Raw genomic sequence first — 13,326 nt, forward strand, 5'->3', positions numbered from 1 at the left:
GAATTTTGAATTTGCTTTACTTAGATTGCTTTTTGTGCTGTGAAATTTGTCTTATTATTGTAAGTATAGATGTTTTTTTGTAATAATAAAATTTATTATTAAAATGAATGAACATATTAAATTATTTTTCCCCAAGTGAAACCCGATTTTTCTCTTTAGTATTTCTGATTTAAAAAGACAGTTTTACTTCCATCTGGGATAATTTATTGCTCTGTGTGTTTGCATTCGATACACAATGTACTGTAACCGGTGGGCGGTGGAAAGATTAATAGAAAATTGACTTAACAAGTATGTCACGAACAGAGTTATTACAATAGTAGCTATTTGGTAAATAAAAAACTTCTGGTAATTGAGGATTTTTTATTCTGAAAGTATTGAACACTAATAACAAACTTAAAAAACTTATTGGCAATGTTTGGACTATAATACTTCTTTTAAAAGTTACAATATTTTTTACAAAATCAAAGTTATTTAAGATAAAATATTGAGCTATCCGAGGTAACAAGTTTGCGGAAAATCCGCAGAAATTCCCAGGAATCTTTCCTGGGAATCCGCGGAAATGTATAGGAATCTTTCACAGGAAAATCCGGTGACAATGTCAACAGAAAATCCGAGAAATTTCTCGTAACCTATTCCAAGGAATAATTCCTGTGACCAGTTCCGAGGAATTTCTTGTAATTCATTCTGAGGAATTTCTTATAACCCTATCCAAGAAATTTCTTGTAACCAATTCTAGGAAATTTCTTGTTACCAATTCTGGACAATTACCGGAGGGTTCTTGGGAATTTCATGAGAAAAGTTCTCAGAACTAATTGCTATAGAACTATAGTCGTTTTTGATCTTACTGAAGTTGTCATGTATTTTTTTTAGACAACTGAATTGTCAAGAACAAATAAAAAAATTTACAATTTTTCCAAAATAATTTTTTTAAAGATTTAGTGAGGTCACTGCAAAATAGCAGGGAACCTCAGAGACACCTATTGAAGAAAAACGGAACATGAAAATTCTATAGAACTGGTGATGAAGTCCTGAGAATTTTCAGAGAATTTCCGGAGAAATTTATTTTGAGAAATTCTTAGGACTTTCTTGAGAAGAAACTGAGTCATTTAATCTGTTTCCCAAAAAAATCGTAAAATTCTCAGGAATTTCTCCAGTAAAATTCCTGAGAAATTCTCAAGAATAACTCAAGACTTTAATGTCTCTTATTCAGTTCCCCGAAAAAACATTAAAATTGGTAACCAAGTCCTGAGAATTTCTCGAAACTAATTCTAACTCTCTCAAATTGGGGACCAAATACGGAAAATTTCTCAAGCATTTCCGAGGAATCGGTCACAAGAACTTGTTCTTGAGAAATTACTCGGAAATTCCTCACCTTGGACGTCATTCATAGATAAAAAGAAATAATTTCTTTTAATTAACAATGGAAATAATGTTTTAAAGAAATTTTAAAAAGCACTTGCTTCACGAAAGAATATGATACATACAAATACTACATGACAAATGAAATCAGTTAGTCAGCAAATACATTGATATAAGGCCTGCAATTACAGATACAAATTGCAAAAATGCAGGCCATGGTCGGTTTTCCTAAATAAAATCATCATTAATCAGAAACGATATTTAATAAGTGTGCTGGTCACTCTGAGTGTGATAGCATAAGGGACTGTAAACGTAATTATAAGTGACCCTCTAATGATACAATGGCCTGTTCAATTCACACCGGTACTCTTATAAGCTTTTTCTAATCGTGTATGGAAAAGTTATCCATTCTTTGTTTTTAAAAACTGATTAGTTTCGTTTGTTACTCTTTAAAAGATGCTTGCACATTTATTGATTCAGAAACAATGGAGAAATTATTATAATTTTACACTTTCAAGTTATGAAAACGATATCATTGATCATATTAAGGTTTCAAGGGTACCATTGCGAATTGGTCATGCCTCTCTTTAAATAGATTATCACCTAAAATTACACAGACAATAATAATCAGAATTCAAATAAAAACTATATAAAAAAGCTTACCTCCATAAGCGTGGGCAACACCGTAACTAGGGCAATGTTTAAGAACCCTCCGGCAGTAAAAGGAAGAATATTATGTAGGAGAGAGCTCAGATCATTGTTTGAATCCAAGCCTAGAACAAATAGTTCATCTAGTATCGTTAATCGTGTTTTCAAAAACAAACGAATCCATAAAACGAAAATTTTGATATTCTCTTAAAAAATACTCGATAATTAGTTTGTATAACAATTAGCTTTTAGTCTATTAACAATGAAAGAACCGCTCATTATTAATCTTTTTGAAGATGACTAAGGGTTGTCGTTAACGATCGTCAATGAAGATAGGTCATCGTCAAAAACAAAAAACGACCTACCTTTGTTATCGAAACGACGAATTTAAAAAACGATTGCTTTGATTTAAATTTTTTTCTACGACGTTAATACATTTTTTGTACTTTTTTTTAAAAGAAAAGTGATCGATCCCTAGTTTTATCTAATTATATTTACTATTTTCAGAACACATTTATATACATTTAATTCAATAAGTTTACTCAGAAAACAAATTTGATAACAAGTGCGCGTTACCTAATGCTAGAAGTGCGCCTAGCATTCCTATAAGTGCAGTGGACATTTGAGCTTTTGCAGCATCCCATCTAAAATAAAAGAATTAAGTATTTCATTGATCTGCATTTTAAAAAGATACATTTTTAAGTTTTTACCTGTCAAATCCTGCATTCAATAAAATGGCAAAATCTCCGAATTCATGTGGAATCTCGTGTACAAGTATTGCAAAAGTTGTTGTTAAACCTGATGGAATTAAAGAATCAAAATCTAAATCAAAGCACAACATTTTGTAATATAAAAATAATAAAATTTTATAAATAATATGATCAGCCTCTAAAAGTACTAATTCTTCGTGCTCTTTGAAACCTTGACAAAAATGCTATATTTTTTAACCCAAGTAAAGATTATTTTAAGATAATTCTTGAAGCTACGTCTTTTTCAATTCTCAAGAAAAAATTTACGAAGATCAGGTAGACCAATTTAGAAGATGAAGGTGTTAGTTGTTTCCATTGTCAGGCAATGCTGATAAATTTCGATAAAGTTCCAAAAATCATTTATTCCAATGCAGTGATTAAGGTGAGAGAACAAATTCTTTGGTTGAAAATAAATCTCAAAATTCTCAAATGAATCAAAAATCACCTAATTTCCAGCTTGTGAGAAAACTAGTTCCAACTGCTAGACCATGTAAAAGATTGTCTGTGCAGTTGGCCATTAGGTTTAGGTAACCAAGCACTTTCCTACACAGCATAATTTCAAAATTTCGCCGGGCTTTACTCGACACAAGCTTTATGGTCATTTTTTCTATTATACATATGGTCAATACCATAACAAGCACAATATTTACTAAATATGTCAGATACTCTTTATGACATTTGGTATATAAGTAAATTACAACATTCCCTCTATATTTCTACCCGGGTCTCGCAACCAAACAACAGCGTTCGGTCCCCTTGGTTATTCTAGCCGCAGCGCTTCCTCTCTTGTATTTGTTTGTACGTCCGATCATAACTCAAAAACCCCTTGACCGATTTTCCTCAAATTTTGATTGTGGAACTCAGGAGATCGATGGAAAAGTTTTTTAGGTATTGAGATTCTAAGATGAGTGAGTCCATTTTTCAAGGGAAAAATAGCTAAAATCGTAATTTACGCCGAAGCATGTATAAACGGCGGGGTAGTAACTATGAGTTCCCTGGGCAACGCTGGGTTCCCAAGCTAGTTTTATTATAATATTTATATATGTGAAATATAAGATTTTGAATTTGTTGTAAATAAGTAAAATAGGGACAAAGATGGCAGACTACCGTGCCAAAATATAAACGCTACGAGGACCTAAATTTAGAAAGGGTTTAAAACAAAGCCAAACTTTCAGATAAACCCACAATACATCGAGAAAAAAGGGTCAGCCCGGGTTTGGCTTACTGGCCAAGGAATAAAAAAATGGAGGAATAAGTTTTTTTGCGTGAAGTAGAGTGACCATATGAGCTTTTTGGATAATAATCAAAGCTTTGGAAGAATGGTACCTAAACTTATTAAAATAAAAATCATAAACAAGTAAGCAGTAAAAAAAATCTAAAGAGCGATCTTGAAAAAGACTAACGACATGTTTTGTAATTAAAATAATAAGACCGACAATTAGAATAATTTCTTTTTTGTTACACTAATTAAATTATAAAGGTAATCATCAAAATTGAGATCAAAACTAATCGGTTAAGTAAGGATAAAGAAAATATATGAAAATCATTCAACAAAAGAATTAGTTATAATTGCGTGCTAAACAAAAACATACTTATTTTCTTCTTTCTTCCTAGACTCATCTGTCTCTGGGTTACTAATCTCTAATAGTTTCTCAAGAAAAAGAAAGACCAGTATCCCTGTGATAATTGACCAGCCAACTTTACACAACCCTGTTTCCTCGCCAGAATCAATCGCCTACATTTTATTTTGTTTACAAGGGATTTTACACATTATACGGAGGACAAAATGAAGATCAGAGATTTTGTTTTTGATAAATAAAAAATTTAGAACACATTCAAATTGAAAAGTAATTAAAACACGTAAAAAAATATTTTCTGAAGAATTTATTTACAACAAAAAGAAACGTACGTATCTAAAAAGTCATGTCTTAATAAAATTTACCCAACTAGAGTAACGACATTTACGTAATGATTAAAGAAAGTAAAAAAATTCCCATTTTTATGCATATGGAAAAATCAGAGAAAAAATACATTTCATACACTCTAGGAATTTGAAAAAAAATAATGTTTGCCTGCTGATAAGCTTCAGGCAGTAGATGAAGGAAAACGTCACCTAAAAGCCCCCCAACAGCAAAACCTACGGACAATTTTGATTGGGTCAATAAAATACATCTCTCAGTAAGAAAGTTAAAACATAAATATTGTTTGTACTATGTAGTAATTTCATTTTTAATTTGCATAAAAACCGCGGGACTTTTTTATATCATTTCATATGGCTGATGTGAAAAGTGTTTAATTGGTCATTAAAGAATTTTATACAGTCAGGTCTGTGAACAGTCTTCGGCTTGTCCTAGAATTGGTCTTAATCTAAAGACAGGCTGTTTGGAGTTGACATTTTGATGGAATCAAATGATGTGTCTGATAAAAACGTTATAAAAAGTCCAATAAAGTAAATCTGAACAACTTAATCGTCATAAATTCAGACGAGGGAACTTGAAGGATATTTTTAATAGATTACCTAGCATTATATTCAAAAGCATTCTGTCTTTCCCATCTTTTGCTATGGTTTTGGGTACCACTAGTAGAGGAAGAACTCCAGATAGTCCAACCACTAAAATTTTACTAATATAAACGCCAGTCTTGTTCGTAAAACCAATAAATGAAATATGATCACAAATTTTCTTTTCTTATTGTTCTATCATTAGTGTATCGAATTGTTGTTATGTTCGAATATTTCAAAATACGCAGAATTCCGCAATTTTTAGAATTATGAATGTCATTGTTAATATAATATATGTTATGTTTTGATTATTTTTCTCATGCGTTTGTTTTCAGTACTGAAAAAATAACAGAGAAGTATTAAACCGGTTTACTTACTCTATGATAAACATTTTAGTTTTCAGAAATTTATTTCAGACTGAATAAAAGATTTAGGGTATAATCAAATAATAATAATAAAAAACGTATAGGTCATTAAATTCTTTAATACTATTTGATACTCACAAATTGCTCCAAATACAGCTCCCAGCCATTGAGTCCATCTCGAAGCTCCTTCAATCTATTAAAAAGTACAAGAATTATCTACAAGTTTGTACTTCATGAATATTTATGATACTTAGGCCTGCAGCCTATATAATCTCTTTTTCCAATAGGAAGTTGCCTATTCCCTTTCTTTTTAAAATTTCAAATGGTCGTTGATATAAATTTAATGTTTACATATTATGTACTTTTTCCCAGATCAAATTGCACTCTATCTAATATTTATAACATTGATTTACATAGATCAAAGTTAAAACGTCTTTGCTTCGGACGTTTTTTTTTGGGCATTGTAAACTATAAAAGGGTTGTTCACATTTTCAAAACAAATGAATAACCAAAATATATATTTCGATAAATGAACATAATCTTAGATCCATTACTATTTATTCAAATATAATCTGCTTTATTTATTTACCTGCCCTAGAAATTCCTCATTCATAATCTGGTTTGCCTAAATATAAAATATCTGTACCTGTATATCTGTAAGCGTAATTTCAAGTGACCTCTCATTTAAAGAGGGGCTTTCCCGAATCACAACGGTACCCTTAAAACCTTTGACTGATCAAGGATGTCAGAAGTATCCAAATGAATCTACTGAAACGCTTTTACTTGTTAAACACGTTGTTTGCAAGTGGCAGAAAATAAATATTTACTTTCAAATGTTTGTAAACCGTCTATTACATTAAAAAGACGCTAGTTACGTATCAGCGGTTTTTGAAAAGTTACATACTGATATTTCTGTACTCGTTGAAAACACAACAGTTAGAAGGTAACTGTTGTAAATCGGGCATTATCCTCTTTGCATGAAAAGTCACTTTTAATTACGCTTACAGTCGCTTTAACTGCCTTTTGTAGGTAACGGAACTGAGTCTTTGTCACAAACACCAATATTCTAATCCATATATCTTTGCAACTTGGTGATGTAAACCTTTGATATTTCAAACGCAGATTTGCTTTTCTAACAGAATTCATAGTTTAAAGTATCGAAGGTATAAGACATTTTGATGCAACAAAAATTTAAAAATTAGAAAATCAGGGTTTTTGACAAAGACTCAATTCCTACACGCTGATTAATTCACTCATTATTTAGATTCTTTCAGACTCCATGAAGAAACACGTAGTATGTAAAATCACAGTGTGTTAATTGACACTTATGTGTAACTTTTGAAATACAACCAGATGTAAAAAAAGATCTGAAACAATTATATTATGCAATTGCTTTAATTGAAATAGTGATATTTTTAATGCTTTAATATTTGGGATTTCAATTTCAATAAAAAATACATTCCAAAATACATTTTTTGGAAAGAACATGACATATTATTTTGTAAGAGCTTTACACCATCATATAGTATATATTTTAATATACTTTTTATGGACACTTTAATTTTATATCTTAATTATTTTGAATTTGAAATTAAAAATTAAGAATAAGCTATATATTGACTATATAGATAAGAACTGAATAAATGTTATTAATATTTTTGTCTGTTTACTTCCTTAGCAACAAAGATTTTATCTTTTGAAGAATACATCACTCCTAATATCAGGTTTTAGGGTTTATCAAATTTTACAAAAAATGAATCATTGTGGAAAACCAGAGATGTCGGCTTCCAGTCTGGAAGCTCTGTATTCCAAACCGAATATATTTATATTTATATATAATATATTTATATATTTATATTTATATTTATATTTATATATTTATTGGTTCTTTTTTCGTCGCTACATTTTGGTGACCCCGACATGATATTTTTGTTGTTGACATATCTGAAATTGGTTTTTGCCGGGTCACTGATCTTTTCATACCATATTCCAAAGTATAGGATTTCCGATAAACGAGACGTTCTGTTTCTTTTTCAGCGAACATAGAGCTGTTTACCACAGATGGCCAGGCCTCTCTCACAATGGTGTCCATCAAGTTGCCCACCTTCTGGACAGATTCTCTAGAGGTGTGGTTCCACCAGGCCAAGTACCAGTTTGCGATCAAATGTGTGACAACCTCCCTGACCAAGTTCTATCACTCCGTTGCAGCCCTGCCTCAGAATGTTGCTACTCCCCTCGAATATTTGGTTCGCAATCCTCCAGCAGAACTTTATGCAGCCCTGAGATCTCGTTAAAATGTATACCCTGAACAATTTCCAGTGGTTCCATGGCCCTCCAGATGTATCCCAGTTCTAAGGGATCAGAGAACATAGGAGCTGATGGATAAATGTTGGTTCTCTTCCTTGAAGACAAGAAGCCAGGTTTCATCTTCTTAGGACTTTCTATGGATCGTCTTCCTGCAGATATCTGGTCCCATCTCTTGACATTTGCTGATCCTAGTCAAATGGCTACTAGAGTAGATGAGCTCTGGACAGTAAGAGGAAGAGTTAATTCTGTGCAAGCTCTCTCTCTCCTCAGGATTATGAAGTTGTTGCTCTTGTATCCCGGAGACCCGGAACAAGATTGTCCTCTAGTCGAACCAGTAGTCCAGGTTCATCTACATCCTTCTCCTCAGAGTACTGGTATCCTCACCAATGGGATATGAGGCCAACTAGAGTGCAGATCATCATGTTCCCAGTCAGGAAACTAGGTGACAGCGGGGATATTCTTAACACAGTTTCCACCGAATCTTTGTCTTTGCCTCAGGTTGAGTTCCACCAAGATCCTTGTGGATACTGGAGCTTCTGTGTCCGTTTTCACTCACCTACCCAGCTCACCTTCAGCTCCAGGTTCTGGGATACAAATGAGAACTGCCAAAGTTTCCCCTATGAACACTTATGGTTCCTGCCGTTTGGCTCTTCATTTCTGTGCCAATCCTGGGTTTGAATTTCTTAAGCCACAACCATCTCCTGGCCAATGCATGTTGTAGGTTCCCGCCTACCTGACTCCTCAACCCTTGAATCTATACCTGCCATTTAATCTAGCTCATCCAACAGCAGTTCAGATCTATACATAACTCTTCTTTCTACCCCTGAGGAGTTTCATGATCGTTTGTCTGAGTATCCAGATGTGATTTCCTCCTAAGGGTTTCTTGGCTGCAGATACCGTTCCTACCTTTCCAGGCCTAATTGTGTTTGCCAAGGCCCACCAGCCTGATGCAGAGCATCTGGAATTAGCAAGAAAGGAGTTTGCAGCTATAGAAGCTGCAAGGATCATCCAACGTTCTTACTCTCCTTGGGCCTGCCCTTTTTGATACCATTGAGACGTTTTAATGGTTTATAATGTCTACGTTAAGAGCTTAATTTCGTATGTAAAATTTCACCAGGAGAGATGATCCACAGATGAAACGTTTTTCACAATTGTTTCATAACCCAGTCGAAAAATAAAATGTACCTTAATTATTCTAAAGGAATTGAGTTTTTGCCACAAACTCGCATTTTCTAACTCCTATATCTTTGCAATCTGATGATGTAAACCTTTGATATTTCAAACTTAGACTATTTGATCTAACAGAATTAATAGTTTGAAATATCAAAGGTCTAGGAAAACGGATTGCAAAGTTATAGGAATTAGAAAATCAGAGTTTGTGGCAAAAACTCAATTCCTTTCCAATCTATATAAATAAATACATTTAAAAGCAAAGAGCTTTATTTCATAAATTTACAAATTACGATTTCTACTCAGGCGCGTACACATGATTTTAGGCAGAGGGGGGGGGGGCAAGATGGTAGTGCGGAGCACGAAAATTTATTTTCCTTGCCCTAAAACTGCTCTTATTTTATTTAAAGTCTACATGCTCCCTTGGAAGTCCACAGTGGTCCCAATTCATGGACTATATATATTATAATATTTCCCTCTGTAAAGTTCTGTATTACTCTCTGAAGTCCTGACTAGTCCTCCCTCCTCTGTATTCTCCCCTGACTAGTCCTCCCTCCGCTGTATTCTCCCCGGACTAGTCCTTCCTCCTCTGTATTCTCCCCTGACTAGTCCTCCCTCCTCTGTATTCTCCCCTGACTAGTCCTCCCTCCTCTGTATTCTCCCCCAATTTTCTTCCCCTATTGTAGTTGTATATATTGCCCTCACCCGTTCATGCGAGTTACGGGAAGAGTTGTCAAACACTTGTATAGCTCATTTTTTATCTACCACACCTGATTTTATTCTTTGCTAAAAAATCTCAATGGGGAAGGGGTACCCTTTGGGATGCTCAGGGGGGGGGGGCAAGGGGACTGTTTACGTTAGTGTTTCTACTTTATCTGTATGCGTACTACGATTAAGACTTATAAACCAAGTATTAATAAGAAATGGTTTATGAATTTTAGTATTATATCATTTTTTAGCTACCTGATGGTAGTTGGAACTGTTTCAATTTATCACGTTTTTAGTTTTATTTGAGATGTTTTAGCTCGTCTAGATGTTCAGTGTAAACTGAATACTGTAATGATTCATTCATATGAAAAAGGGATTAAACAATTTTCATAAGACGTTTAACTTTTCCCTACATTTAGACACTCAAAAATAATTAGTTGTTGTGGGTTTTCAGCACCTTTTTGACTTTTTCGCTGACATTTTTAAAGTTTTTGTTTTGTTTAAATAAGATTTTTTAAATTTAGGCATCTTTCAATTTTCTTATTCCCCCCAGCTACGTGACAGATTTAACATAAGCAGCACAATATGCTTAGGTTAGTGCAAAAATATGTAATTTGAACTTTAGACACATCACTATTGAACACAGGAACAAGTAGCACAGCTTACCCAACCCCGAGCTCATGCCCTAAAACTAAATATGTTTAACTAGCTGAAGGGCCTGGCGTTGCCCGTTAATTTTGAAGAATAAATAAAATAACAGATAAGAAAAATGTTGAAAAAAATTTGGAATTTCCACAAAAAAATTCAGCCCATTCAATCTAGCCGTTTGTCCGGCTATAGGCAACATATATATGAATATGAATATATATTATGTTTAACTAGTTGAATGGCCCGGCGTTGCCCGTGGAATTTTTTTTATTTTTTATTTTGAATTTTGTTGAGCCTATAACACCCCCCTGCCACCCTTGAGTGTCCACAAAAAATTTCAGCCCAATCGGTCGAGCTGTTTGGCCAGCTATTCGCAACATATATATATATGTTGCGTTGTTTTATTATATAGATTATTAAATTATCAGTTAACAACTAATGTTTTTTTAAGCTCTTGAAAAATGCAAATTTTGATAGCAATAAATATGCTTCAGTTTATGTTTTGTTGTTGTTGAGTTCATTTTCCAACATTTTCAAGGTAGAATTTAACTTTGGCCACAGTTACCGATATATAGCATGATTTGTGAAGAACTGGTTAAAAACACAACTTTATCTTTATTATCAAATCCATTCATGGCGATTAAGAAAATAAAACTAATAATGGTTATAGCATTTAATGGGGAAAAAATATTATTTTTCAATTCATTAATAACAAAATTGCAAACTTTTAATTTTTTTGCCGAAACACTCTTCGTATTTCACATACAATATCTTAGTTCAGCGGAAATTAAAGGTTCATAAAGATTCACTATATTTTACAAAATTAGTTGCATTTGAATTGAAGTTCTTATCGATCTCTAATTAATATCTATAAAGGTTGGAAATAATGAAAATGTTTACCTTGTTTTCAGGCAGAAATGACAATTTTCTTTCCAAAAAATATATAGCAAACCATGTAAGATGATTTAAAAAAAAACACTTTTTAAAATGATTTTTTGTATTCATTCTTTAGTTTTATCTCAATTAAGTATGCCATCATCATCAGATCCGGGAATGTAATTTTATAGAAAAGCGTTTAGATGCTTAAAGAACAAATAGAATTGAGTTTCTAAGATGTAATCATCTATCATGGTGTTTGAGGTTTATTGGACTGAATTTGCCGAAAATTGCTTTTAACCAATATAAAGATCTGCAACAAAATCGAAAGCATCTCTCTGAAAATTCTTAATTTAATATTCTTGAATTTGAACTTATAAGTGAAGGAAATTTTGAAAAAGAATTTAAGCAAGTTTTTTAATCTAAATAAATATCTTTTAACTTAATTTTAAATATTATGATATTTATAGTGTAAAATTCTACTTTACCTTCTACCTTTAAAACTATTAAACCACTAAAATTTTGGTTACAAATTATTTCTTTCTGTCGTTTGTTGTGCAAACGTATTTTTATAAAATTTAACATTTTTACATTACAGTTATCACAAATTAACATGCTTTTGCGAGAAGAAAAAACAATATTTCCTGGATTAGTTATCCAAATTATTTCTTTCTGTTGTTTGTTGTGCAAACGTATTTTTATAAAATTTAAGAAGAAAAAACAATATTTCCTGGATTAGTTATCCGGAACAGGCTCTTCGTAAAAGCATATTTGTTTTTAAAAATTAATTTTTAGAGTAAAAAAAATAAGTAAACCTACAAGTACAATTCAAAGTTTCACATAGTCATTTTGTTATGATATAAGAAAAATTCCTCATTGCAACGTTCAGAAATTCTAGCAAGAGGGACAATGGAAGCAAGCTAAAGATTTTTTTTTTTGTGCGTTGTTTTGTAATAGTATATTTCGTTATTTCTAACAGAGCAGCCCTTAACAGACCTGAAGCGAGGCCCATCTGGTGAATTTTTAGCCAAATGATGATCCTCCTGAGCCTGGAACCACTTCTGTTAGTTCTCCAGCTCCAGAGAGATTGTTGACTCCGGAGAAGTAGCTAAGATAGCAGAGGAAGCAGCTATGATTGCAGAGAAAGCAGCTAAGGTCGTAGAGGCATCAGCAGGCATACCAACAGTAAATGTGGAAGCTGCTGCTGATGAAAAATGTCAGAATTAAAGGATGATTTATCAACCTATGAGCAAGCTGTTCCCAATTCTCCCAGTTCAGACACAGAACTTGGAAAGATAGTAGAACCAGATGAAGCTGTAGAGATGGATCCTGGCTTATGCATGGTGTTTGTTTGTTTGTATCCAATAATCGTCAAAACGGCTTTGCCGATCGGGCCAAATTTTTTTGTCGGACCTCATGTGACCCAAAGAAAGATTTATGGCGGATCGAGTATTCAAATATTTGCCTCTAACAAAATTTGTTTTTGCAAATTTTGAAATTCAAAATTTTTTTTTAAGAAATCCGCAACATTTTTGTTTGTTTTTGTTTTACAATGTTTACATAGAGAAAATGTTCACAATAGAATATAGGTGTGAAGTATAATAGCTAGGCAGTTTCAGAAATACTAGGCTTTTAGGGCGCTTCGCGCCCATCTTCTATTTAAATTGTGAACATGTTCTTTTTGTTTACATTTTAAAACAAAGAAGAAAAAATTTTTTTGCGGATTTAAAAAAAAATTCGCGGATTTTCAAGAATTTAAATTTTTTTACAATTTAAAAACCTTTAAAACACATTTTTATTTTTATTTTTATCATTCATAAACCTTCCCTGTGGTCACGTGATGTCCTACAAAAAATTTGGGCTCCATCAGTTCAGCCGTTTTGACGTTTATAGGATACAAAAAAAAACAGACAAACAGACAAGCTAAATTTATAGATATAAGTAATAAGCAAATCATTGTTAATCTAATTTATAAATAAAGTCTTTACAGTGCAAT

General features: G+C 32.7%; 1 protein-coding gene across 2 annotated transcripts; it reads right to left on the reverse strand.

Moving 5' to 3' along the window:
- Positions 1–346: 346 nt before the first annotated feature.
- LOC111700436 (zinc transporter ZIP13) lies at positions 347–10,168 on the reverse strand. 2 transcript variants are annotated; one of them, XM_023471341.1, is made up of 11 exons: positions 10,062–10,168; positions 6,211–6,246; positions 5,760–5,814; positions 5,275–5,367; positions 4,829–4,893; positions 4,349–4,491; positions 3,202–3,299; positions 2,718–2,805; positions 2,584–2,651; positions 2,023–2,132; positions 347–1,587 (listed from the first exon to the last, which is right to left on the reverse strand). In XM_023471341.1, the coding sequence occupies exons 2-11, from the start codon at positions 6,232–6,234 to the stop codon at positions 1,507–1,509; spliced, it is 825 nt and encodes a 274-aa protein (XP_023327109.1). In that variant the 5' UTR covers positions 6,235–6,246; positions 10,062–10,168; the 3' UTR covers positions 347–1,506. The 2 variants fall into 2 exon arrangements, with proteins under 2 accessions (XP_023327109.1, XP_023327117.1); XM_023471349.1 differs by lacking the exon at positions 10,062–10,168 and adding an exon at positions 6,859–6,995.
- Positions 10,169–13,326: the final 3,158 nt, after the last annotated feature.

This window comes from Eurytemora carolleeae, unplaced genomic scaffold (assembly GCF_000591075.1).
Source record: "Eurytemora carolleeae unplaced genomic scaffold, Eaff_2.0 scaffold88, whole genome shotgun sequence".
Classification (NCBI taxonomy): domain Eukaryota; kingdom Metazoa; phylum Arthropoda; class Copepoda; order Calanoida; family Temoridae; genus Eurytemora; species Eurytemora carolleeae.

What these genes read in the sequence shown, in the direction of transcription:
- LOC111700436 (XM_023471341.1), bottom strand. Translation starts at nt 6,234, where the DNA reads ATGAATGAGGAATTTCTAGGGCAG. An exon ending in AGCTGTATTTGGAGCAATTT is followed by an intron (nt 5,368 to 5,759) that starts GTGAGTATCAAA and finishes GTAAAATTTTAG; the next exon opens with TGGTTGGACTATCTGGAGTT. An exon ending in AGGAAGAAAGAAGAAAATAA is followed by an intron (nt 3,300 to 4,348) that starts GTATGTTTTTGT and finishes TATGCTGTGTAG; the next exon opens with GAAAGTGCTTGGTTACCTAA.